The sequence below is a fragment of the Marmota flaviventris genome, chromosome 10, assembly GCF_047511675.1.
Source record: "Marmota flaviventris isolate mMarFla1 chromosome 10, mMarFla1.hap1, whole genome shotgun sequence".
Lineage (NCBI taxonomy): Eukaryota > Metazoa > Chordata > Mammalia > Rodentia > Sciuridae > Marmota > Marmota flaviventris.
In genome coordinates, this window is record NC_092507.1 from 121,957,203 (window position 1) to 121,984,041 (window position 26,839).

General features: G+C 43.5%; 1 protein-coding gene and 1 non-coding gene across 4 annotated transcripts; both read left to right on the forward strand.

The window, feature by feature from the left end:
• The first annotated feature begins 1,930 nt into the window (after positions 1–1,930).
• Mrpl9 (mitochondrial ribosomal protein L9) lies at positions 1,931–11,520 on the forward strand. 3 transcript variants are annotated; one of them, XM_071618429.1, is made up of 7 exons: positions 1,931–2,116; positions 2,258–2,414; positions 2,537–2,661; positions 2,871–2,921; positions 3,933–4,034; positions 4,531–4,614; positions 9,116–11,520. In XM_071618429.1, exons 1-7 carry the CDS (start codon positions 1,964–1,966, stop codon positions 9,128–9,130), a joined length of 687 nt encoding a protein of 228 aa, XP_071474530.1. In that variant the 5' UTR covers positions 1,931–1,963; the 3' UTR covers positions 9,131–11,520. The 3 variants fall into 3 exon arrangements, with proteins under 3 accessions (XP_071474530.1, XP_071474528.1, XP_071474529.1); XM_071618427.1 differs by lacking the exon at positions 9,116–11,520 and adding an exon at positions 4,743–5,452; XM_071618428.1 differs by lacking the exons at positions 2,871–2,921; positions 9,116–11,520 and adding an exon at positions 4,743–5,452.
• A 3,935-nt stretch (positions 11,521–15,455) lies between these two features.
• Positions 15,456–15,526, forward strand: Trnaa-ugc (transfer RNA alanine (anticodon UGC)). Its single transcript has one exon. It is a non-coding gene; the product is annotated as a tRNA-Ala (tRNA).
• Positions 15,527–26,839: the final 11,313 nt, after the last annotated feature.

Sequence of the window (26,839 nt, forward strand, 5' to 3'; positions counted from 1 at the left end):
CAAAATAAAAAGGACTGGGGATGTAGCTCAGTGATAAAGCACCCCTAGGTTCAATTTCCAGGACCAATTTTTTTTTTTTTAATTAACACTTTGAGCAAAGTTTGGTTAGGGGGCCACTAGTCGAAGACCTCTCTGCATATTCATTTAACCATCCATTCAACAAATATTTGAGAGCCTACTATGAGCCAGGTACTATTCTAAGTGCTTGGGACATATCATTGACCAATACAAAGATCCTTCTCTCCTAAAATGAGAAAACAAACCTAGAAAATAAACAATGTTAGAAAATAACTGCTATGGAGCAGAGGACAGGATAAAGGGAAATTAAGAGTGTGAAAGGGATAGAGGAGGGTCGTAGTAACCAATTATTCAAATGGACCCCACTGAAAAGGTAACATTTAATTAAAAAATTTGGGGAGTTATGGTTGTTAACCAAGCAGTGTCTGAGGATAAATCGAGCATTACATTCAGAAGCAACAGCCAAGGCTGCAGGAAATGTGCCTAGGGTTTTCAAGAAACTGCAAAGTGGCCACTGTGAGTGGGACAGTATAAGCTGTAGAGCTAATGAGACCAGATTATATAGTACTTTCTAGATCACTGTATGGATTCCCCCCTCTAGGTAAAGGGTAAGTCATTACAAAGTATTGGGTGGAGGAGTGCACGATCTGAATTAAGTTTTTAGAGACAGTCTTCTGAAGGCTATAGTACAAATAAGCTGTGGAGATCTGTTGGGAGAGTATTACAATAATCCAAGAGAAAGATAGTGTCTTATTCCAGAGCAGAGCACTGGAGGTGATGGCAGTTGGATTCTTGAAATAGTTTAAAGGTAGAACCTACAGAATTTCCTGATGAACTATGAGAGGAGTTAAGGTGAGTCCAATATCTGAGTTTCCTTCAACTGAAATGGGAAAGGCTTTAGGTGGGGCAGTTTGGGGGAAGAACAAAAATCACTTTGGGGACATGTTAGCTTTGAGATGTCTGAGTCATAAGAAGATGATGAGGAGCTGGGGTTGTGGCTCAGTGGTAGAGCACTTGCCTGGCATGTGTGAGGCACTGGGTTCCATCCTCAGCACCGTGTATAACTAAATGAACAAAATAAAGGCCCACTTTTTATTTATTTATTTTTTAAAATAAAGGAATGTCTTTAAAAAAAAAAAAGAGCTTGGCGCCATGGCGTGCGCCTGTACTCGCAGCAGCTCCGGAGGCTGAGACAGGAGGATCGGGAGTTCAAAGCCAGCCTCAGCTGGCTCTAAATACAATTCAAAACAGGGCTGGGGATGTGGCTCCGTGGTCGCCCTCGGAAAGGGGGAGAAGAGAGCCGGCCAAGGGCGGTGTGCGGAGGGCTGGTGTCCAGGAAGCCTGAGTGCCGAGGAGCGGCGGCTGCGGCGTGCGGAAAGGCCCCGCGGGAGGAAGCACCGAGCGCCCTTCCACGGCCTCCGCCAGACAGGCCCTCCGCTGTCGGGGCTGAGCCCGGCCGCCGGGGCCCCTGGCCTCCCCGACCCGGCCCGGCCCTGCCCTCGTCCCTCGGGTTCGGAAGCCTCCAGTACTGGCGGCCATGGGGGGCAGCTCCTGGGGGGCAGCTTTCCGGAGGATTCCGGCCCGTTGCCGTCTTCAGAGCGCTCTGAAGGAAAAGTGAGAGCGGCCTCTTCTCCAGGGTCCGGCCGTCACTCAAGGTCGGGTGACTCCAGAGAGTGGGCCCAACCGAAGCCGCCTGGCACCGCACGCCTCGGTTGGCACGCGCCGCGGAGGGGAGCCCAGCGCCGCCGCAGCGCCCGCCCGAGCCGGGCGAGGGAGGCTGTCTTCACGCAGCGCCTCCACGCCGGCCCCGAACTGAAAACGCCGAGAGGAAGCGGGGCCGCCGGCCAGCGCCCGCCCCCCGCCGGCTCAGGCGCGCCGCGGGCAGCCCGCGGGGCCTCCCTGCGCCTGCGCCGGCGTCGGGACTTCCGGTGCCGCGAGCCGGGCCATGGCGGCCGCCGCGCTCGCCGCTCCCCGCGGCTCTCCGCTGCTAGCGGCTGGTGCGCGGCTACTGCTAGGACGAGGACGGCAGCCGCTCTGGCCGCGACCTCCCGGCGCCCCCCCGGCCCTGGAGCGCGACCTCAGCCTCTCCCATCGTCGGGTGGGCGCGGGGCGCGGGGCGCGGGGCGCGGGGCGCGGGGCGCGGGGCGCGGGGCGCGGGGCGCGGGGCGCGGGGCGCGGGGCGCGGGGCGCGGGGCGCGGGGCGCGGGCGGCTCGCTCACTCCGTCTGCTCGGCCGCCAGGGCACTGTGGTCGTGGAGCGCTGGTGGAAGGTGCCGCTGGCCGGGGAGGGCCGCAAGCCGCGTCTGCACCGGCGACACCGCGTCTACAAGCTGGTGGAGGACACGAAACACCGGCCAAAGGAGAACCTGGAGCTCATCCTCACGCAGTCTGTGGAGAGTAAGGCCCGGGCTCCCCCGGCTCCCCCCGGCTCCCCCGTGCTGGGCACGGCCTCCAGGACGGGCCAGCGCTCCTGTGGGGGCCAGACCGTTGTCACCGACGGCCTCTGTTTCCCATGGCAGAACTTGGAGTCCGCGGTGACCTGGTTTCTGTCAGCAAGTCTTTGGGTCGCAATCGGCTCCTTCCCCAAGGACTCGCCGTGTACGCATCCCCTGAAAACCGAAAGCTGTTCGAAGAAGAGAAATTGGTGAGCTCAAAGGAAAGACAGAGGGACAGTGAGGATTAAATTTTAAGGTTTCCTCTGGCAAGTGCCTTCCTTTTACTGCTTAATTTGAAAATGAAGTCGGAACAGAGATGCAGAAGCCCTGCCTGTGTCCAGCATAGTAAGAGTCTGGCGTTGTTTAACGTGGGCTCATTTTTCTTTTACTTATTTTCACTTTTAACTTGCTTTTCTAGCTGAGACAAGAAGGAAAATTAGAGAGGATCCAGACCAAGGCAGGCGAGGCGGTGAGTAGAAACATAGGAAGCCTTTATTGGCCATTTACAGGAGTCACCAACCTCTTTCTAAGAGTTTCCCTGATTCTCTTGACGTTTTCTGATCACCCCACATAACTGGTATGGAGACATCTTGGTAGTCCTGACCTGTTGGGAGAAGTGCCCTAATTATTGAGGGAGTTCCCAATCTGGAAACTAGGAGATCTATAGAAAAATGTGAGCTGAGGACTCTGCCTTCAGAGATAGTACAGACAAGTTGGGAAGAACTAGACACATCAGAAGGTAATGGGTAAACTCAAGGTGGTAAATTATAAGAGTTATATAGACCATAATGAGTTCCAGAGTAATTGAGGAGGGCTTTTTTTTTTTTTTTTCCCTCCCAGTTGGGACTAAATTAGACCTTTTGGGATTAGTTAGCTTTGAATAGGCCAGGAAGATGGGGAAAGTGTTTTTAAGGGAGAAAAAAAGTAGAAAATTAAGGCATGTTTTAACCTAGAGTAGACCAGTTTAACTAAAGTAGAGGATTTATATAGTGTAATATTAAGAAACATGACTGAAAAGGGGATTGGGACAAGATATACAAAACATCTTGAGTCTTCAATTAATGAATTTATACTTTATTCTGTAATCAGGAAAGAGCCATTAATGGGATATGGGTGGATTTCAAGGGTCAGAAATTTGGGGTTAAAATTAAGTCTCTGAACGTTACTCCATCCTGAGATATACTGGGGGCCTCCATTGGCGTTTGTGACTTTAACATGTCTATTTCTCCTTGCTTAAGAATAGCAAGGTATAGGTAACACACACACTCCACCCACCCACAAAGTATTGCTAAAATATCTATCACAGCAGCCTTAAGACAATAAGAATGTTTTGTCATTCTTACTCCTTTCTCACCTGTCTTGGCTGTGAGGTAGAAATAATGACCTTTACCTGAAACTCTCAATCATTATAACTCCTTCTAACATGTTTCCTCTTCTTGGACTACAGTTCAGACCCCATCCTATTTATAATTCCTTTCAGACAGTGAAATTTCTGAGAAACTGTCACTTGGAGGTAGGAATGAAGAACAATGTCAAATGGGAGCTGAATTCTGAAATAGTTGCCCGCCACTTCCTTAAGAATGTGAGTGTTTGCAAATATCACCATACTCCTGAGGGGGAAAGCTACTTCTGGGAAGGAGGCCCAGCCTTGAACCCTTTGTCAGGAAAGGATCTGATCATCTAACTGGAGAAGGAAGGTTTCTCAGATTTTTGAAGGGTGTGGGAAGGAAATGGCTAAGAACTAAAGATAGGCAGAGACTTTAAAGATTTGATAGGAAAAGGTTATGGTTTCCATTTATTTTCTCTCTAGCTAGGGAGAACCTGGGGATTTATGATTCACTAGAGAATTGTTACTTTGTAGATGAAGTAATTTTGGTCTCAAGCCCTGTTTTCTTTTGTGAATCTACCTCAGTTTCTCTGCTACTTTCTGGGGAGTCTGTGCCTTCCCAGGGGATCAGCTCTAGTGAGCTCCCCAGTTTTAGTCATCCCTCTATAGGAAGTCGTAGAACCTGCTTTATGAGGTTGCCTAGAGTGGAAGCCATGAGTTCATTTGGCTGATTTTTTTTTTTTTTTTGCAGCTTGGTGTCGTGGTTGCCCCTCATGCATTGAAACTACCAGAGGAGCCTATCACACGGTGGGGCGAGTACTGGTGTGAGGTGACGGTGAGTGTTTCATGTAATTTTTCCTTTTTCTTACTGGGTGAGAAATCAGTATGAAGAGCTGGGATTGTGTGGTGTTAGTCATTACCTGCCTGACTGATCCTTAAGGATTCCTCTTGTTATGTGTTCAGGTCAATGGGCTTGACACCGTGAGAGTTCCTATGTCTGTGGTAAACTTTGAAAAGCCCAGGACCAAAAGATATAAGTTCTGGTTGGCCCAACAAGCTGCCAAGGGCCTGACCTCCACCAGTTCCCAGACTCTCTGAACCTACTCTCCCTGCAAGACTGAAAAGCAGAATCAGTAGCAGTGGAACAAAAAGGGGCCAGTACCCTGATCGCACTCCCATACCTGACCAAATATGGAATTTTAGAGAACATTTGGACTCATCGGACTGAACGGTATATACATGTTGAATTCTCCATATTCGCCGTCTCCATCATATCCAGCTCTATCAGAGCACTTTTGCCAAAGAAGTACTAGGCTGTTGATTTGATAAACTGGATACCAGTGGATTGAAACAGTTTAGATTCTATTTAGTCTTTTCTTTTCTTGGAGTTGATTGAAACAAATGGAAGAGTTAGCCATTGTCTTTAATTTCATCATCCAAACTGAATATTTGTATCTCAAACAGAAATAAAATGTGCATTCTTGATAGGTATAATGGCACACACCTGTAATCCCAATGATTTGGGAGACTGAGGCAAGAGGATCAGAAGTTCAAGACCAGCTTGTGCATCCTTGTTTCAAAAAATAAAAAGATCTGAGGTTGTAGCTCAATGGGAGAGTGCCGCTGGGTTCAATTCCCAATATCACACACTTGAATAAAAGAGGTGTGCTTTTTTTGTTTGTTTGTTTGTTTTAACTGGACTTGAGTACACTGGGGATAAGACATCCAAGTGGAATATGTTCTTGAGCACTGAGGTTTGCTGCCCCCCCCCCCCAAAAAAGGAGAGACTATATCAGCTTGCGATATTCTATAGTTGCTCTGAGCAAATTACTCTGAATAAGCTGATATGTCTTTAGTCTTAAAGCTTACTGTCATTAAATATAGTGATATAGTCATTAATAAGAATAACATGATTCTGCTTCTCTAAGGAGATCTGAATAAGGCCTACAGGTAATTGATGGAAAATGAAGCTGGGATGAAAGAAGCTTTAAAAAGGAATGTATATGTGTATATTATTTCTTGAATGAGCTTCTGGAATTCTGAAAATTGTTTTTTGAACTACCTCCTGAAATTCTTGAGCACAATGAAGATAAGGAACTCACTAAGTTGTACGGATAGATGTCTTGATGGGAGATGAAGTAAATAGTTCTGCATAAGTTTATATTGACAGGTGGATTGTGCCAGGTTCACTCATATATAATTGAGTTCATGCAATTGAGGGGAGGTAAAGATAAGACTCCTGTCAAACCCACCAGAAGCTCAGAGATCTGTTTCTGTCATCCTATTTGAGCTGACTTGTCACTCTGAGCCAGTTAAGCATTTTCATCCCAAATAAGGTCTATCAATACTTGCACTGATAACTACACCCACCCTCACACGTGCCAGAACGCTCTAAATCAGATGGAGGACTAGTACTGTTTGAAATTTGCCGTTCCTACTTTTCTTGAAATGGAAGACTTACATAATAGCATCTTTCAATTGATCACCATTCTGATGTTCTCTGAAATTGAGCAACAGGCACATTTCACACAGCTTATTTCAAAAAATGTTAAATACTTCTAGGTTAATTTCCTGGCAAGAACAGTTGGAGATTTGTATGGAGAAAGTTTATTGGGAGGGAGTCCTCTGAATCAATGCTTGTTGGGGAGAAACAGAAACAGGGTTGGGTAGAGGAAAAAGTTGAGCTGATGCCATCTTACAAAAGGACTCTGGATTGTACTAGAAGCTCAAACTAGGATGCTCCAATAAGCAGGTGGGTTAAGCCTACATATCTTTCTATCTGGCCCAGAAAAGGGCATGACCTGGGTGAGGTAGAGAGCTTCAGCCAACGGTTGTTCCCAAAGGGGGCTCGGGTAAGAACTACCAGCTGTCAGCTTTTTCAGCAATTTGGGGACTGAATGCTTCAGTCCTATAGTAGTCAGTCCACTTTTTGAACTGCTCAGAACCATTTGCTTTATAAATTCTGGAATAGATCCTTCTAGTGCATCTCTTTTCATGGTAAATTTTTTAAAAATCTGGGGCAGACTAGTCCCTTCCTGCTTTAGCTTGATTTGAATGTACAACTGGTATTCATCTTCCTCCTGCTCAACCCATTCTAGATTTTTTAGCTGACCTACCCCCTTAGACTTATACTTCTGCTGGTCCAAGTGGGTTACCTGATTAGGTGCCTAACCATCATATTCTTCTTAGGCCATGATTGTACTTGTCCTTTATCTTCAAAATAGGGCAAGAGAAAGAAAGATACTCATGAATGGCCTGAGTGCCTATACATTGTTTCTTGTCCCCATTGTGTAACAGCAGCCCCATCTGCTGATGATCAAGGTCAGTTACTCCTGTTAGATAGTGTCTCTTTGCCTTACCTTCTTGTCTCTTGGCATTGATCTGAAGCTTAGAGTGTAAGCTATGTGTTTGTCTACTGATAGAAATATTTTTTTGGGGGGACCGGGGGACCAGGACTTCTAAACCCTCAGAGCCCAGAGTTAGAAGTTCAACAATGGCAAGTGACAGTCTGGTCACTGCTATGCAGCTTGCCTTTGCTTTCTCTCCTTGCTTGTGCCAAATTCTGTACATATCACTTCCATCTTATGAAAGATTGCTGCTGGGCCACCCCTCCCCCACGATATGAGTTGTGGGTCTGACAAAACCCAGAGTATAATAATTATTTCTGGCAACATGGCCACTTGATGTCCCATGGGCATCAACTAGAACTCAGTAGCAGGCCAGGAGCAAACTTTTGAAAGTTTGAATAATTCTCATTTTCCAAAGGCATGGCCCTGCTCCATAGCTGTGAGATCTGTGTGCCTCTTCCTACTAGGGCTTGCAATAAACATTGTGTGGTCTTTTCCTACCACTGACACCTCTAATATAATATGGTGTTTTTTAGATGAAGCAGTAGGACCATTTGGGCCACAGTCCAGACCTGCTGCACAGCTTTTTCCTGCTCTGCATCCCACCCACACTTGGCAGTTTTTATTGTCACCTGATATTTGTGTCAAAGCAGTAGTCCTGTTGTAGGGACAAACAAGGCAAGACACCGAAGATAGCAGGAAACAGTTTTATTTGGCTGCAGCCAGGTTCAGAGGGCACAGCTTTTGCTGTAATCAATCAATCCCCTGAACCCCGAGTTCAGGGAGTTTCAGAGTTTTATACCCAGCGTGTAAGGGGAGGGGCTCAGAAGTTCACATAAAAGCAGCTTTTTCTTTCACTGTTCTGGGCAAGTTAACTCTTCAAGGACCACACCTGAGAAGGGGAGAGCTTCTTCTCCCCTTTCTTTCCTCCCCTGCCAGCTGTTACCATGGAGCCCAGTTGTAACTTATCTTAAAAATGTAGACATCTCTGTGAAGCCCAGCTCAAGGACAGAGGCCTTGTTTGCACATTACTTCAAAGTACTATACTGGATACGTTTATGAAAAACTAGTAAGGGGTGTCCAGCACCTGGAGTGCTGTATCCTCTCAGCCGGTGGCCAAGTAAACAGGGCGACATGAAAATAGGAAGTTTACCTACATTGGACTCTTTTGCTGACAGTCCTAAAATCAGCCATGGTGAAGAGGGCTTTTCTGTGGAGAAAGGGGGTGCCACTTCAGTCCCGCGGGTGGAATATACTATCTGTAAACCTCGGCACTGAGCTCCCTTCTGAATAGAAGTGTAAAATGCAGATCTCCTTCACTTACGAGGGAATACCCTTTTGTGCTCCAGGTCACTGGACTTCCAGGAACTTTGCTGACGGGCAGGATTCTGGAAACCTGCTTGTACTCAGTTTGTGTACCACCATTTGAAGGACTTTTATTCTGCCAAGGCCCCATTTCTTGCTCATCCTGTACAATTACCAATAAAGTACTAGGGTGTATGGAATGTCCAGATGGGCCACATTCCTTCATACTATGTTTTAACAGAGGGTTGGGCATGGTCCAGGGACGAGCTATAACCGTGTATTATTATTTCTCAATAGTGAAAGCAAGTACCAGGGATTGAACCCAGGGGCGCTTAACCACTGAGCCACATCCCCAGCACTTGTGTAGGGCATGATGTAACGTGGGGCATGTTGCATCAGAAAAGAGGAAACTTAACTTGCTGGCTGCTACCCGCTTCCCAGTCCTGGGGCCACTTGTGGCTAAGACAGCACCTGGCGATTAGCCAGAAGGCATTGCTGTGGGTTGTGATGAAGAATTGGACCACCTCTAGGATAGGCTCAGAACCCTTCTGCCCTCAAGGACAGCTCGTGTCTCCCATTACTGCCTGTAGGACGGGTGTAGATGTAAATTCTCCCCACCCTGCTGACCTTTACTCTGTTTGGCTTCTGTACATTATACTAGCTGTGTGTGTTTTCTCAATAAAGGAGATCCTGCTTTGACTGTTCTCCCTGGAGCCTCTGTCCTCAGACTGTCCTGATTGTCCTGAGAGCCAGACCTGAACCTGAATTTTATCATTCTGCACTGCCACTGTAATAGAGGTCCACAATGGTAGGATATCCGATCCTGGGATGCGAATGTCAAATAAAACTGTATCCAACAGTTCTCAAAAGATTTAGGTATTCCTCTTTCTCTGATTTGTATTATGTACATAAAAGGTCACAAGTCTCTGTGGGATAGGACTGGGGTAATTATTATACACTTGTCTTGGTGTTTCAGAGTCCTTTCTCTTAGGAGTGTAGCTTCCAGTCGTTTCTAGCTGAAAAACTGGCTCAAGAAGACTCCTACTTCCACTCATGAAGGAATCACAGCTACAAATTGCCTTCCCACTATAAATTACAAAAACAGAAACAAAGTATTTTAAAATGTTTACAGATACAGGATAGCAGGTGGTGTAGAACTTTTTGAGAAAAGGGAAATAAAGGCCCTATGATTGTCTCAGCTTACTGCCTAGAAGTGCTTTCCTGAACTTCGTGGGTAAGGATCACTGCTTAGAAGGGAGCACAATAGAGCCCTCAGGCTTGAGTATAGAAGGAAGAGATTGGAATTTTTGGAGGAGTTGGCCAGAAATGGAAAGGCAGAACACTGGAGATGAGGAAATGACAGAGGAGTTTGGATATCTATAGAATGTCCCCCTCAGTGTTGGGCTGGCACCTGGGAGGTAGCTCAGTGACGGGGTGTGTGCTTAGCGTGTGAGAATCTGGGATCAAGACACAGTACCACCCAAAGAAGGAAAAAATCTGAATGCTGACATGTACACGCAAAGGTAAAATTCTACTAAGCTGGGAGTTAAAACATACAAGCGTGCACAATCAATTGGTAGGCCAATCAGTTCCCAGAGCTCACACAGAATTGGAGAATATTTCATTTGTGTTTCTGTCTGCCAGAATGAATAGATCTTATAATACATGGGGCATGAGATACCAACTTAAAAGGACTCACTAGGGCCTGGGGCTGAGGCTCAGTGGTAGAGCACCTGCCTTGCATGTGTGAGGCACTGGGTTTGATGCTCAACACCACATAAAAAGTAAATAAATAAATAGATTGTGTCCATCTAGAACTAAAAAATCTTTTTAAAAGGGATTCACTGGGGGCTGGAGATGTGGTTCAAGCCGAAGCGCACTCGCCTGGCATGTGTGCGGCCTGGGTGCAATCCTCAGCACCACATATAAACAAAGATGTTGTGTCCGCCGAAAACTAAAAATAAATAAATATTTAAAAAAAAAAAAAGGACTCACTGGGCGGCTGGGACTGTGGCTCAGCCGTAGAGTGCTTGCCTAGTGTAGGTGGGACCCGGGTTCGATGCTCAGCACCACATAAAAAATAAAGGCATTGTATTGTGTCCATCTACACTTAAAAAATAAATATTAAAAAAATTAAAAAAGGACTCACTGGGCTGGGGCTGGGGTTGTGGCTTAGTGGTAGAGCACTCGTCTCACATGAGTGACACACTGGGTTCAATCCTCAGCACCACATAAAGATAAATAAATAAAGGTATTATGTCCATCTACAACTAAAAAAAAAAAAAAGGGACTCACTAATGGACACTGGGATAAAGGTTACTCTGGGCCCACCATTCAAAGCTTGAAAAACAGGCCTTGAAAAGATCAAATTGATACCAAATGTATCAATACTCATAAAAGAAATCACCAAATCTATTACTGAGCAAAATAAAATTTCCATCGTCTGATATCAAATCAAATATTATGTTAAAAAGAGGATAATGGCACCCAGAACCAAGGCAAACAATCCAAGAAATGTTAGTGATGGTGGAATTAGAAACAGGACAATAGAAGAGCTACAAATATGTTTTATGCTCTTCAGGAATGTAAAGGTAGTGGAATTAGATCTTTATTTCACATCATATACAAAAACCAACTCAGATTAAAGAATTTAATATTGGAACTAAAACTACTTGGAAAAAACAGCGAAAGCTCATGATATTGGTCTGATTTTTTTTTTATATGACCCCAAAAGTGCAGGCGCAAAAGTAGATAAAAGGTACTACAGCAAAATTAAGAGTTACACAACAAAGGAAATAATTAACAGAGTGAAGAGACAACCTACAGAATGGGAGAAAATATTTGCAATCCAAAGACCTGTAAGGGGTTAATATCTAAAATACATAAGCAACACTTTTAACAGTTCTATAGCAAGAACACAAATAACCCAATTTAAAAATAGGTAAAGGGGGCTGGGGATGTGGCTCAAGCGGTAGCGCGCTCGCCTGGCATGCATGCGGCCCGGGTTCGATCCTCAGCACCACATACAAACAAAGATGTTGTGTCCGCCGAAAACTAAAAAATAAATATTAAAATTCTCTCTCTCTCTCTCTCTCTCTCTCTCAAAAAAAAAAAAAAAATAGGTAAAGGGCCTGAATAGATATCTCTTAAGACATATAAATGACCAACAGGTATATGCTCAACACCACTAATCATCAGGGAAATGAAAATTAAAACCACAATGAGAGATCACCTCATACCTGTTACGATGGCTATTATCAAAAAGATGAAAGATGACATTAGCAAAGATGTGAAGAAAAGAAGTGTACCCCAAACAAAAACAGCATATCAAAGAGATCCGCACTTCTGGGTCCGGTGCAGCGTCATTCACAGTAGCCAAGACATGGAATCAAGATGAACGGAGAAGGAAAAGGGAGTCATGGTCATAGTGAAATACTATTCATCCTATAAAAAGAATGAGGTTTCTTATTTTCAACAACACAGATCTGAAGAACATTATCTTGCTATCGAGTTGTTAAGCCAGATATAGACAGTTGTTTCATATTGTCACTTACATGTAAAATCTAAAAACTTCAACTCATGAAAGCAAAAGAGTAGAATGGTGGTTACTGGGGGAAAATGTTGATCATCAAGAATACAAAATTTTAAGAAGTAAATTCAAGAGATGTATTGTACCACATGGTGACTATAGTTAATAATCTATTGTATACTTAAAAATGGTATAGATCATATTTTCATATGTAAGAGTAAATTCTTCCCAAAATATTCCAAAATGTAGAATGTAGAATCAAAGGGGGAAAATAATTTCAGAAACGAAAATAAAAATTGGAATAGAATAGAATTTAAGTCTTCTTACCAAAAAATAATTATATGAGGTAATGTATATGTAAAATTAGTTTGATTTAGCTATTCTGTGTGTATACCATAAGTATGTATAACTTTTATTTTTCAATTAAAAATAAGAGACAAAGGGGTCCCGTTCCTTGACTTTGCTAGAATGTTAGAGGAAATAAAGGCTCAAAGTGGTGAAACTAAGTATCTAACCATATTCTCTAGTTGTCTTTTTGAAAAGGTTAACAGTTTTGTGCAAGATTGAAAGTAAATCAAAAGAGAACATATTTAATCAGTTTAAAAGAAAAGAATGAAATGGAAAACAAAAACATAATGAGAGGAATGGAAGATATTTTTTTAAAGACCCAAATGGATCTTCTTAAAATGGAAAATACAATATCTGAATTGAGGGGCTGGGGCTGGGGCTCAGGGATAGAGTGCTCGCCTAGCATGCATGAGGCACTGGGTTCGATCCTCAGCACCACATAAATGTAAAATATATTGTGTCCACTTAAACCTAAAAAAATAAATATTTAAAAAAAAATATCTGAATTGAAAAATCCACTGGATGGAAATTCTGCCTCTGGGAAGATAGAGAAGATGTATTTTTGCCATCATTATAACTATAAATTCTGAAATTGCTATAGAATAAACATAAGACTTTAAAAAGTGAAAAGAAAAAAGCAGACTGTTAGGAGCCTTGCGACCTTTTTGAGGAAAACACTGGTGAGTTATTATTTTTTTTATTTTATTTTTTTGCACAAAACTGTTAACCTTTTTAAAAAGATATTAGAGTCAACACAATATCTTTATTTTACTTGTTTACTTTTATGTGGTGCTGAGGATTGAACCCAGCACCTCGCACGTGCTAGGCGAGAGCTGTACCGCTGAGCCACAACCCCAGCCCTGGTGAGTTTTTTTTTTTTTTTTTGCCTTATTTATCCCAGACTTGGAGCTGAAAAAAACAGCAATCTGGAAATGCCAGTAGGCACAGAGGAAGGAAGGGGGGGAAAGAGGGAGGAAACGAGAGAGGAAGGAAGAGCCCTATTATTGCCAGCCAAAGGAAAGGGACAATTTAGCAAGACAGAAAACTTTCACCATTATTCTGGGTGTGTCTATGAAGTGTTTCCACAGGAGACTGCATTTGAACCAGTTTACACAGTAACTTAATATCCCAAGTGTGGGCGAGCGTCCTCCAAATGTTGAGAGACTGTTGAATAGAACAAAAATGTGAGGGAAGGAGAAATGTTTTTCCTTGGCCTCCTGCCTTCCGCTTGCTCTGGGACGTCTGTCTTGTTGCCCTTGGCTCCCTGGCTCTCTGATGTCCAACTCAGACTAGATTTCACCACTGACTTTCCTGGGTCTCCAGCTTGCAGATGGCAGGTTATGAGACTGCACAGCCTCCATAATCACGCAAGCCAGTTCCTGTAGAGTTGGCCCTTCGTATCTGCATTCCTGTACCCAACCAACTATAGATCAAAAACATTTGGAAATTTTTTTTCCAGAAAATTTCCAAAAAGCAAAATTTGAATTTACCATGCACCAATACTATACTGAATCTACATGAATGAAGTGAAGTGTAGGTGCACCCTGCTGTGGTCTCCCACTGCTTGACAGATCCTCACTCTTCTCAAGCACTCATGGCTTGGGCATTATTTGCCTTGTATCTCTTCCGTGTACTTGTAGTTAGTCCTATTATGATGGTTGATCTGTACTAAACATGGACACTTTTTTACTGTTATTATTCCTATACAACACAGTCTAATATTTATATAGGATTTACATTGTATTACGTGTTATAAGAATCAATCTTGAAAATGACACCTTCCCTAAAAGGGAAAAAAAAGCCAGTGACAGTGGATTTCTCATCAGAAACCATGGAGAACAGAAAGAAATAGTGCAGTCTTTTTCAAGTGCTGAAAGCAAAGAACTATCAATGTAAAATTCTGTACCCAGAAAAGATTTCCTCCAGGAAGGAAGAGAAAATTAAGATATTATTGGAGGGGCTGGGGATGTGGCTCAAGTGGTAGCGCGCTCACCTGGCATGCGTGCGGCCCGGGTTCGATCCTCAGCACCACATACAAACAAAGACGTTGTGTCCGCCGATAACTAAAAAATAAATAAATAAATATTAAAAAATTCTCTCTCTCTCTCTCTCTAAAAAAAAAAAAAAAAGATATTATTGGACAAAGAAAAACTACAAGAAGTTGTCACCCATAAACCTATTCTAAAAGAAGAATGAGAAGTTTTCTAAAGAGAAATGAACAATAGCTTCAGAAGTCTGAGAACACCAGGAAGGAAGGAAAAGCAGTGAGAAACAAATACGGCTAAGTCAGTAGGCTTTCGTTCGCTCGAATTTTCTAAATTGACAATTGAAACAAAAATTATGATGCTATCGATTTGTTTCTAAAAATATGTAAAGGAAATGTATTTTTTTTAATTAGACGACAAGTGGGAGATGAGACAAGAAATTAAAAGAGGGATAGGTTTCCTGGGCTGGGGCTTGCCTAACATGTGTGAGGCCCTGGGTTCAATTCTCAGCACCACATGTAAGTAAATTAAAAAAAGGTCAATCAACAACTAAAATAATTTAAAAACAAAAAGAGGGATAGGTTTCCATACTGCATGTTTCCAAACTGGTAAAATAATGACAATGGTAGGTTATAATAGGATATAGGTATGTCTGTTACATTATGTATTGTTTTTACATTGTATATTTTATTGGTTGTTCTATAATATAATGCCAAGAACAACCAATTAGAAAGCTACACAAAGAGATATTCATAAACATGACAGATGGGGCAGGGGAGGTAGTTCAGTGGTAGAACACTTGCCTAGCATATGTGAGGCTCTGGGTTCAATCCCCAGTATAACAAAAACAAAACAAAACTACAGATAAGTCACAAAAGAGCTATTAAAAAAAAGTTCACGGGCTGGGTTTGTGGCCAAGTGGTAGAGCACTCGCCTAGCAATGTGAGGCAGTGAGTTCAATCCTCAGTACCACCTGAAAATAAATAAATAAAGCTATAAAAAAAAGAGTTTTTTGGTTTTTTTTAAAAAGTTCACATAATTCTCAGGAAGGTAAGAAAAAGAAAAATTTTAAAAAACAATAAACAATAAAATCAGAAAATAAAATGGTTGACTTGAGGTCTAATATACCAGTAAGAACTAAGATGGGCAATGTGTGGGCTGAGGATATAGCTCAGTTGGTAGAGTGTTTGCCCTGCATGCATAAGGCCCTGGGTTCAATCCCCAGTACCACCTTGGCAATGTGAACTGGAAAACATGACCCAACTGTCCCTTCTCTACAGGAAACTCCAAAAGGATAGGGAAAGTTATACCATGCAAACAATGATTAAATAAAGTCAGAAAGGGCTATATTAATATCAGATAAAGTAGACTCTGAATCAAAGAAAATTACAGAGACAGGGAAAGTCTATGTAATGATAGAAAGGTCAGTCCACCAAGAAGAGATAGCAGTTCTGCCGGGCACCATGGCACACACCTGTAACCCCAGAAACTCTGTAAAGCAGAAAGGACGTGCAGGATCAGGAACCACAGAACAAGAATGAGGCACCAAAAGAAGATTTACTGGGGGGCCCTCCCGGGCGGGCAAGGTTCACCATCTGCAAAAGGGCGAGGGCCGGGGAAGGAAGGCCTAGGCCATCTAAATTGCAGCTACTGACAGCAGGTTGGCCAAGCCGAGTTTAGGGGCATAGTGTCTGTCACTGGCTGGTCAAGGACTAGGTGAGTTGACAGGGCTGTTGCTTCAGCTGGCGGAAGCGTGTTGGTTGGGGTCCTTTGCCATGACAGCTTCTGATTGGCCATTTCGGGTCTCCTCAGCTAGGTGGAAAGTCCCCGCCCACATCCACCGTGAAAGGGGGTGGGGAAGGGAAGGCTGCCAACCCAACACTCAGGAAGCTGAGACTGGAGGCTCTCAAGTTCAAGGTCTCAAAAAATTTAAAAACAGCTGGGCAACATCATTCTAAATGGAGAAAAATTGAAAGCATTCCCTCTAAAAACCGCAGCAAGACAGGGATGCTCTCTTTCACCACTTGTATTTTACATAGTCCTTGAAACCCTAGCCAGAGCAATTGGACAATAGAAAGAAATTAAAGGGATACAAATAGAAGAGCTCAAACTATTCATGTTTGCTGATGACTTGATTCCATATTTAGAAGACCCAAAAAACTCCACCAGAAAACGTCTAGAACTCATAAATGAATTCAGCAAAGTAGCAGGATATAAAATTAACATCCATAAGTCAGTTGCATTCCTATACACCAATGACAAATCAGCTGAGAGAGAAATCAGGAAAACTCTCCCATTCACAATAGCGTCTAAAAAATAAAATATTTGGGAATCAATCTAACAAAAGAGGTGAAAGATCTCCACAAGGAAAACTTTGGAACATGAAAGAAAGAAATTGAAGAAGACTTGGAAGATGGAAAGATCCCCCACGTTCTTGGATAGGCAGAATAGTGTCAAAATGTCCATACTACCAAAAGCACTATACAGATTTAATGCAATTCCTATTAAAATGCCAATGACATTCTTCATAGAAATAGAAAAAGCAGTCATGAAATTCATTTGGAAAAATAAGAGGCCCAGAATAACCAAAGTAATCCTTAGTGAGAAGACTGAAGCAGGAGGCATCACAATGCAGATCGTAACTTATACTACGGAGCTATAGGAACAAAAACAGCCTGGTATTGGTGCCAAAGCAGACATGAAGACCTATAGTACACACAGACCCACATCAAAGGCACCATAAACATACAATGGGATAAAGAGAGCCTCTTCAACAAATGGTGCTAGGGAAAATGGAAATCTGTATGTCATGGAATGAAATCAAATCCCTGTCTCTTACCCTGCATGAAACTCACAGTGGATCAAGGACTAGACATTAGACCAAAAACCCTGTGCCTAATATAAGAAAAAGTAGGCCAAACACTCTACCATGTTGGCATAGGAACCAACTTCCTCAATAAGACTCCTGAAATGCAAGAAGTAAAATCAAGAATCAATAAATGGGATAGTATCAAACTAAGAAGCTTCTTCACATCAAAGGAAACAATCAAGAACATGAACAGAGAGCCTATAAAATGGGAGAAAATCTTTACCATCTGCACCTCAGAGAATTAATCTCCAGGATATACAAAGAACTCAAAATTAACTTAACACCAAAACAAACAAACAAATAACCACTGTAAACAAATTACAGTGGTGCACGCCCGTAATCCCAGCACCTTAGGAGGCTGAGACAAGAGGATTGTGAGTTCAAAGCAGCCTCAGTAAAAGTAAGGTGCTAAGCAACTCAGTGAGTCCCTGTCTCTAAATAAAATACAAACAAGGGTTGGGGATGTGGCTCAATGGTTGAGTGCCCCTCCGGTTATCCCTGGTACCAAAAAATAATAATAACCCAATCAGTTAATGGGCTAAGGAACTGAAGAGGCATTTCACAGAAGAAGAAATAAAAATGATCAAATATATATGAAAAAATGTTCAACATCTCTAACAATTAGAGAAATGCAAATTAAAACTACACTGAGATTTCATCTCACTCCGGTCAGAATGGTAATTATCGAGAATACAAGCAACAACAAATGTTGGTGAGGATGTGGGGGGAAATGTTCACTCATACATTGTTGGTGGGACTGCAAATTGGTGCAACCACTCTGGAAAGCAGTATGGAGATTCCTCAGAAAACTTGGAATGGAACCACTATCTGATCCTATTATCCCATTCCTCGGTATATACCTAAAGGACTTTAAATCAGCATTCTGTAGTGACTCTGCCACATCAATGTTTATAGCAGCTCAGTTCACAATAGCCAAGCTATGGAACCAACCTAGGTGCCCACCAACACATGAATGGATAAAGAAAATGTGATATATATATATATATATATATATATATATATATATATATATATATATATACACATACACATAATGGAATATTACTCAGCCATAAAGAAGAATGAAATGATGGCATTTGCTGGTAATGGATGGAACTGGAGAGAACCATGCTGAGTGAAATAAGCCAGTCCCAAAAGACCAAAGGCCAAATATTTTCTCTTATATGTGGATGCTAACCCACAACAAGGGAGGGCAGGGAAGAGAATAAAAGTTCATTGGGTTAGACAAAGGGAGTGAAGGGAAGGGAGGAAGCATGGGAATAGGAAAGACCATAGAATGAATCAGACATAACTTTCCTATATGTGTATGTGAACGCACGACCAGTGTACCGCCACATCATGTGCAACCACAAGAAGGGGTCTAATTAAATAAGGTAGACTCCATGTATGTATAATATTTCAAAACACACTCTACTTTCATGGATATCTAAAAAGAACAAGTAAAAACTAAAAAAGAAAAAGGGTTAGGGATGTGGCTCAGTGGTAAAGCACCCTTGGGTTAGACCCCCCTGTCGGGTTTCTCACGACTAGAACACTCAGGGTCACTCCAGGTGAACTGGGCTGCACAAAATAACCGCACAAGAGACAGTGGGTCTTGTGACGGCTCCTCTGACCTTAGGGTCTGCAGAAAGAGAGAGCGAGAGCGCGTGCTGAGGAGAAGCCATTCAAATGAGGCAGGGGTCAGGTTTCAGGGGGCTGATGTCTGCTGTCAGCAGGAGGACTAGGAAGGCCACACCCAAAGGCAGAGCAAGAGAAGGGGACACACAAAGGGCGTTTCCATGGAACATTCTACCCCAAACAGGGCAAAAGGGTAGGATTACAAAGGAACAGATGAGTGACACGCCTTCTCCTGAAGACATGCCCCCAACTTCCTGAACAGGGACAACACCCAAGTCACTATGAAAAAACGTGATCAGTCAGAGCCTCTCCCTTCAGGATAGAAGGCGTGGGTCATTCAGAGTGGCTCCCCACAACCCCCAGTACCAAAAATAATAATAATAAATAAAAGATGTACAGTGCTAAATGCATAAGCACCAAACAAAAGAGTTGAAAATACATGAAGCAAAGAAGCAAAACTAATAGAAATCTACAAATCCTCAGGTACATTTGGAAATGTCAGCACCCCTCTCAATAATTGATAGAATAACTAGTCAGAAAATCAGCAAGGATACAGAAGAACTCAACACCGCCATCAACCACAGGACTTGATTTACATTTGTAGAACATGACCCAACCACAGAGTACACTGTGTGTGTGTGTGTGTGTGTGTGTGCGCGCACGCTCACTGTCGTAGAACACATACCTACATAAACTATAAAACCCGTCTCAACAGACAAAAAAGAACTGGGGGCTGGGGATGCAGCTCAGTGGGTAGAGGGCTTGCCTCGCGTGCACACGGCCTGGGTTCAGTCCCAGCACACACACAAGAAAGGGCTGAATCATAGAGTGCATTCTCTGACCACCATGGAATCAAACTAAAAATTAATAATGGAAAGATAGGAGGAATATCTCCAAATACTTAGAAACCAAACAACACTGAATGATACATAGGTCAAAGAAAAACTCTAAAAATACTTGGAAATTAATAAAAATGAAACAACATATTCAACTTCCTATCACATAACTAAAGCAGAGCTGAGGGAAAATTGTAGCACTAAATGTGCACACCAGGGGGGAAAAAATCTAAAATCAATAATCTAGGGCTGGGGCTATAGCTCAGTTGGTACAGTGCTTGCCTCGCAATCCCCAGCACCACCCACCCACACACACACACACACACACACACATACAAAAAAAAAAAACCAACCACCAAAAACAAATAAATAAAATCAATAATCTAAATTTTCACCTCATGAACCTAGAAAAAAAGAAGACAAAAATAAGCCAAAAAAAAAAACCCATCAATAAGGAAATAATAAAGATAAGGAAATGAAGCCAATGAAACTTATACAAAGAAAAAGAATAGGTGAAAATCAAAGAAACAGAGCTTGTTCTTTGGGGGAAAAAAATCAATAAAATTGACAAACCACTAGCAAAACTGACAAAGGTGGAAAAAAGACACAAATCATCATATCAGGAATGAAACATGCCATACCATTGATGTTTACTTTGTAAACATCAAAAGGAAAGAGAATACTATGAACTCTGTACCCACAAATTGACGACTTATGGGCCAAATCCATAAAAGGCACAAACACCATATATAACCCAATATGAGATAGATCATTTGAATAGTAACTGTCATTTAAATACTAACTTTTAAGAAAATTGAATGTATAATTTAAAACTCCTGGGCCGGGCCCAGTGGCACATGACTGTAATCCCAGCGGCTTGGGAGGCAGAAGCAGGAAGATAGCACGTTCAAAGCCAGCCCCAGCAATTTAGCGAGGCGCCAAGCAACTCAGTGAGACCCCGAGGATGTGGCTCAGTGGTCGAGTGCCCCTGAGTTCAATCCCTGGTACCAGGAAAAAAAAAAAAAAAAAAAACAACCCTCCCTCCAACCTGCCCAAACAGGAAATTTCCAGGTCTACATGATTTTGCTAGATAGTTTAACCCAATGTTTTTTTTTTTTTAAATAGCTACATTATCTCTTCCACAAAATAAAAAAGGAAAAAAATTCTTTTTATGAAACTGGTTGCTCTAAAGAAAACAAAATAGACAAATAGTGCAAAAATGTATAGATCAATATTTTTCATAAATAGAGATGCAAAAATTATTTTTAAAGTATTACTAAATCAGGCATGGTAGTACAAATCTGGGTAATCCCAGCAGCTTGGGAGGTGGAGGCAGGAGGATTCTAAGTACAAGGCTAGCCTTAAGAACTTAGTGAGAACCTCAGCAACTTAGCCAGACTCTGTCTTATAATAAAAAATAGAAAAGACTGGGGATGTATCTCAGTGGTAAATTGCCCCAGGTACAATCACCAGTACCAATAATAAAAAGAGGAAGAAGTATCAGTAAATAGGTAAATGCAAGGTATTTAAAACAATACACACTATGCACTAGTGGGATTTATTCCAGGGATGCAAGGCTGGTTTGATTTTAAAAAATAAATCAGTGTAAAACACCATATTAGTACTCTACAGAAAAAAAAAATCCCAATATCATATCAATTGATATAGAAGAATCATGTGACAAAAGTTCCATAGTAGTTCATGATTTAAAAAACAAAACTCTGAAACATGAGTACAGGAAAACTTCCTCAGTTTGACAAAGAACATCTACAGAGGCCTTTAGTTAGCACACTTAATGGTGAAAGTCTGAATTATTTTCCTCTAAGATCAGGAAAAAGGCAAGTATGTCTGCTCTCACCCTCACATTCAACAGAATGCTGGCAGTTCTAGCAGTGCATAAGGCAAGGAAGTGAAATAGAAGGTAGGAATCAGAAAACAAGAAATAGAACTGTCTCCATTTGCAAATAACAGGATTATCTATGTAGAAAATATCAAGAACGCTACCAAAAAAAACCTAGAAATACACACACACACGTACACACCATTCAAACACCAAAATTTAAAAGATGATACTGTTTATAATTGTTCGTTTAAAATATCTAGATTCTGTATGATGAAAACTATATGCAACGTGGATGAAAGAAATCAGTTTAGATAAATGGAGAGAAATACTGTGCTCAGGGAACATTCAACAACAGTGAAGATGTCAATTTGCACGGTGTGAATGCCTCTGACATTGCTGACTTCAAACAACCAGTGTGACATCACTGAACACAGTGCTGATAAGTTGGCCGCAGCGCACCACGGGCACAAAGACCTGGGGGGATGATAGATAGTTCCGTATCCTGTGGTGATGGACACTGTGCAATAGTGTCCATCATGGATACTGACATGTATGTATAGAGCTCATTTGCAAAACTCATCAAAATCTTTAAATTGGTTAATTTAATTTGATTTAATTTTTTAAATATTTATTATTTTTTTTTAGTTGTAGGTGAACACAGTATCTTTACTTCATTTTTATGTGGTGCTGAGGATCAAACCCAGGGCCTCAGGCAAGCACTCTACCACTGAGCCACAATCCTGGTTCTAAATTGGTTAATTTTAATGCAGGTAAATCGTATCTCAATAAAGATGAATTTTTTAAGCCGGCTCACGGGCAAAAAGCAAAGCATCGAAAATTTTTATCAGAGTAGCTGCCTTGCGCCATCCTTGATTTTGTTTCATTGTACAGATTAAACAATATCCTTGTTGAATGCCATCCATCGTGTCCCCAAGAAAGCTCTCTGCTGGTCAGACCCTGGCTACCTCTCCAACCTTTGTGCTTGGGACAGTAATTCTACCACTTGGATTCCAGTAACTGAGCACCCCCCACCCGGTTCAGTACCCTCCTCCCCACTGTGTCCGTGAGCCGGTCCTCCACAGTTCCCTCTGCCTGCCCACGCCTATGGAGTGTGGCCGTTCTTAAGCTGCTCAGTGAAGGTGGCACCCGTCCTGCCAGGACACTCTTTATCACATTTGTGGATGGGGTGGGCTTTGGCTCTAATGGACCCTGATCATTCAGTGAGTTTTCTGACTTTACATAGCATTCACCCAGCATGACCCCTTTTTTTGAGCCTTTTATCCCTTCTTCTACTGTATGCCACAACAGTCCTGGCATTCAACTTCATTTAATATGGCCATGGCATTCTCTAAGCTTCCCAGAGCCATCCTACTAGAACGTTAACATCACCAAGAGCCCTTGTCAGAGTATTAAATCCTGCATATAGAAAAGTGCTGCCTCTCTCTCTCTCTCTCTTTTTTTTTTTTTTTGGTACCAGGGATTGAACTGAGGGGGCACTTGACCACTGAGCCACATCCCAGCCCTTTTTTTGTATTTTATTTAGAGACAGGATCCCACTGAGTTGCTTAGCATCTTGTTTTTGCTGAGGCTGGCTTTGAACTTGAGATCCTCCTGCCTCAGACTCCTGAGTTGCTGGGATCACAGGCGTGTGCCACCAGGCCGGCTCTCTTTTTATTTTGATACAGGATCTCACTAAGTTGCTTAGAGCCTCAGGCTGGCTTTGAACTTGTGATCCATCTGCCACAACCTCCCAGGTCACTGGGGTTACAGGTGTGTGCTACTGCACCCAAGTGTCTCCTCACTTTTGATTTGCTCATTTTCTTTTCAACTTTTTTTGGGGGGTACCAGGGATTGAATCTAGAGCCACTAAACCACTAAACCACATCCCCAGCCTTTTTTTATTTTGAGACAGAGTCTTGCTAAGTTGCTTAGGGCCTCACTAAGTTGCTAAGGCTGGCCTTGAACTCACCATCTTCCAGCCTCAGTCTCAAGAGCCACTGGAATCACAGGCATGTGCCACCACAACCAGCTCAACTTCTTATTTAAATGTTTGATTCGTTTTCCGAGGTCTCGGTCCATGGTCAGCTGCCTTTATCACCCTGGGCTTGAGGTGAGGCAGACATCACAGCAGGAGGTCGTGGCGGAGGAAAGCTGCTGGGCTCATGGCCTCCACTATGGAACCTTTAAACGTGACAGTGGGACACATTTGGTTTCTCATACTTCTCCCCAGGACAGCTCTAGCCAGCTCCCCACTCCCTAGTTGGTATGGTGTGTGGTGGCTCACCATGTTACTTCAACAGGTCACCAGTTGAAGGGGGAAATCAGAGAGTGGTGTACTCCAAAGCCAAACCGACATTTGCCTTTTTTTTGTTTTTAATATTTATTTTATAGTTGGACACAAAACCTTTATTTCACTCATTTATTTTTTACGTGGTGCTGATGATCAAACCCAGGGTCCGGCGCGGGCGAGACGCGCGCTCTACTGCTGAGCCACAACCCCAGCCCCTGTGTTTGCCTTTAATTATGGACTAGGGCAGTTGTAGTCCCAGCAACTCAAGGGGCTGAAGCAGGAGGATCCCTAGTTCAAAGCCAGCTGCAGGAACTTAGCCAGACACTAGGCGACTTAGAGAGACCCTGTCTCAAAATAAAACAAGAAAAGGGCTGGGGATGTGGCTCAGTGGTAAGGAACCCTGAGTTCAATCCCCAGTGCCCAAAAGAACCATCTGAGGTGCTCACTGAAGCGGCACTGCCCAGATCTGAGGCCCTGGGTTCTGTAACTGCTGAAGGGACTTTCTACTCCAGGAACCTACAAGCGTGTGCACTTCTCACTCTCTGCCAGTTCCTCTTTGCTCCACTCGCTGGCTCTCCCAGGTCCTAGGGCAGACTTTCTCTGGGTGGTGTGCAGTGTCCACGAGAGGGCAGTAGAGGCCAGCCCAGCCAGACGCAGTGCCCTGCTTCCTAGCTGCCGCTGGCCTTCTCACCCTGAGAACCAGGTGATCCACCCTCCCAGCCCACGAGAGAGCTCCTGCCCCTATTTGGGGACAAGTGTTAGACCAGGTCGCAAGAAAAGACCACTGACTCCAATTAAAATCAAATTAAAGCAAGCTTATTATTTCGACCGGCCGGGCTGCCTCTCCCAACAAAAACTGCGAGAGCCAAAGACAGCCCCGAAGCTTTCTTGTAGCCCAGCTTTATAGCACAGAAAGTTACACAAAGGGGGGTTACAGGTAACAGAACTCTGCCAAGCATAACACTAATGCTAGTGTTACATTTTTGTAGTTTACATTTTTGCTGGCCCTGACATCAGAATTTATAAAGGTCATTAAAGCCTCAGAGAGGGTCGTTATCTGACAGGGAAGGCCAAGATTTGTGAGGCATCACTAAAGTTTGAGAGAGGGCTGCTATCTGGTCAGAGAGGCAGGCATGGGTGAGTTCAAGGCCTGGGCAGGCATTCCAAGCAGGTTCAGAATTTGCAGTAATTTATAGTAAAGCCAAAATTAGCTTTTCATGGCTTTGTGGCGAGATGGCTCCCAATTTTAAGAAAAGATCAGGTTGGGTCTATCACAAGGCCCTGACATAGCTTGGTGGAAAAAGCTGGGCCTACCTGGAGCCCCCGATAATCCCTCGGAGCTCTGGGTTTCAGATCCCATCTGAGCAACAACTCCAAGAAAATCCTAACTTTTAAAACCTAAAAGTAAAATAGATCAGATGATAACATCCGACCACTGGAGACTCCAGCATCTCCCCTTACAAGAGCCCACCCTTGACCTGCTTCCCCTCAGCGACTGCTGCCCCTCCATCTTGCCCTCACAGCCGTGCTCCCATAAAGCTGTCCGCATGGCAACACATCCACTTCCACATCCTCCTGTTACAATTGCTACTGAGCCCACCGCGTCCTCCGCCTTCCTGCCAGAGCCATGAGTATTAACATCACCCGTGGGCAGCTGCACACGCAGTGGAGACCCTTTGGTCTGAATTCATTCCCTCATTTCCCATGTTCCTACCTCCTTTCCTTCTGCATTAATGAATGGTCCCATCATCACTTGCCCAAACAAGAAACCTCTCGGAAGTCATTCTAGAATCTCTACCTTCCTTATTCAAATCACAGGTTCCCTCAGTTCCTCCTAACCCTGTCTAGAGTACGCATCCTGTTTTCACACCACTGCATAGATCAAGAACTCAGTCTTCCAACTGCCTGTTCGCCCATCCATCTAGCCATGTAGTTATTCAGCAAACACAAGCTGACAGCTGCAGATGCCAGAGGCTTGTAGGGACCAGCCCACAACAGGACTGATGAGGCCTGCTCACCGGGGTCCACATGCTTGGCGCCCACACAGTGAAAATAAAATAAATGAGATAATATGAGACAGGGTCCTGTGATGGAAAATGGCTGGGGGGAATAAATCTTTTAATTAAAAATTTAAAATTGTCTGGGAGAGGGCTGTGGAATTGGCTCAGTAGTAGAGAGCTTGCTTAGCATGCTCGATGCCCTGGATTTGATCCCCAGCACCACAAATTAAAGCACGATAATGTTGGGGAGGCTGCTTCAGTCAGGCCCTAGGAGAGGACTCTCAGACGGTGATGGGCAGCCATGTGGAGCCCTGAGGCTGCCTGAGTACTCAGTTTCTCAGCCTTGTTTTCAGAGGGGCAGGTACATAGTTCTGGCCAAAGAGATGTCGACTGGGATGAGAGTCAACTGGGATGCCGTGTGTGCCGGGGAAGCTGTCACTTCCTGAGAGGGAGGACACATCATCAAGTAGCCCCTTCCTGGTCCCACTGCTCCTTCTCTGGGGAAAGAGGAGACTCGGGAGATGCAGGCCCTGGACCAGCATCAGCAGCTGCCACCTCCAGACGCACCGTGGAAAAAGCCAGCCCTGGGTGATTCAGCCACTCTCGCAGAATATGGCCACTTGGCTCACTAGCCGTGTGAAGGTCTGGGAAAGGGAAACGAGACAAGAGTTCAAAGCCTCTGAAGTGGGAACTTGACCAGCTTGAGGAGGAGGCAAGACCCGCGTGGCTGGAGCACTGTGAGAATGGAGGAGAGCAGGACGGAGGGAGTCGCAAAGCTGCATGGCTGTGGAGCGCTAACAGGGTTTCATCTTTTATTTTTATTTTGGAGGTGCTGGGAATTGAACACAGGGCCTTGTGCATGCAAGACAAGCTCTCTACCAACTGAGCTACGTCCCAGCCTGAGAGCTAACTGGTTTTTAAGTTCATGGGAGGCCAGAGAAGGGTTGGAGGAAAGTGACATAGCCTGACTTAGGTTTCTTAAAAGACCCTAAGGACACGAGTTCCAAGTTCATTGGGTTAGACAAAGGGGAATGCAGGGAAGGGAGGGAGGATGAGAATAGGAAAGACAG

Bases quoted from the DNA above. Each gene is read 5' to 3' on its own strand.
- Mrpl9 (XM_071618427.1), top strand. From the start codon at position 1,964: ATGGCGGCCGCCGCGCTCGCCGCTCCCCGCGGCTCTCCGCTGCTAGCG. The intron at 2,662-2,870 runs GTGAGCTCAAAG...TTGCTTTTCTAG, and splicing joins TGTTCGAAGAAGAGAAATTG to CTGAGACAAGAAGGAAAATT. The intron at 2,922-3,932 runs GTGAGTAGAAAC...AATTCCTTTCAG, and splicing joins AGACCAAGGCAGGCGAGGCG to ACAGTGAAATTTCTGAGAAA.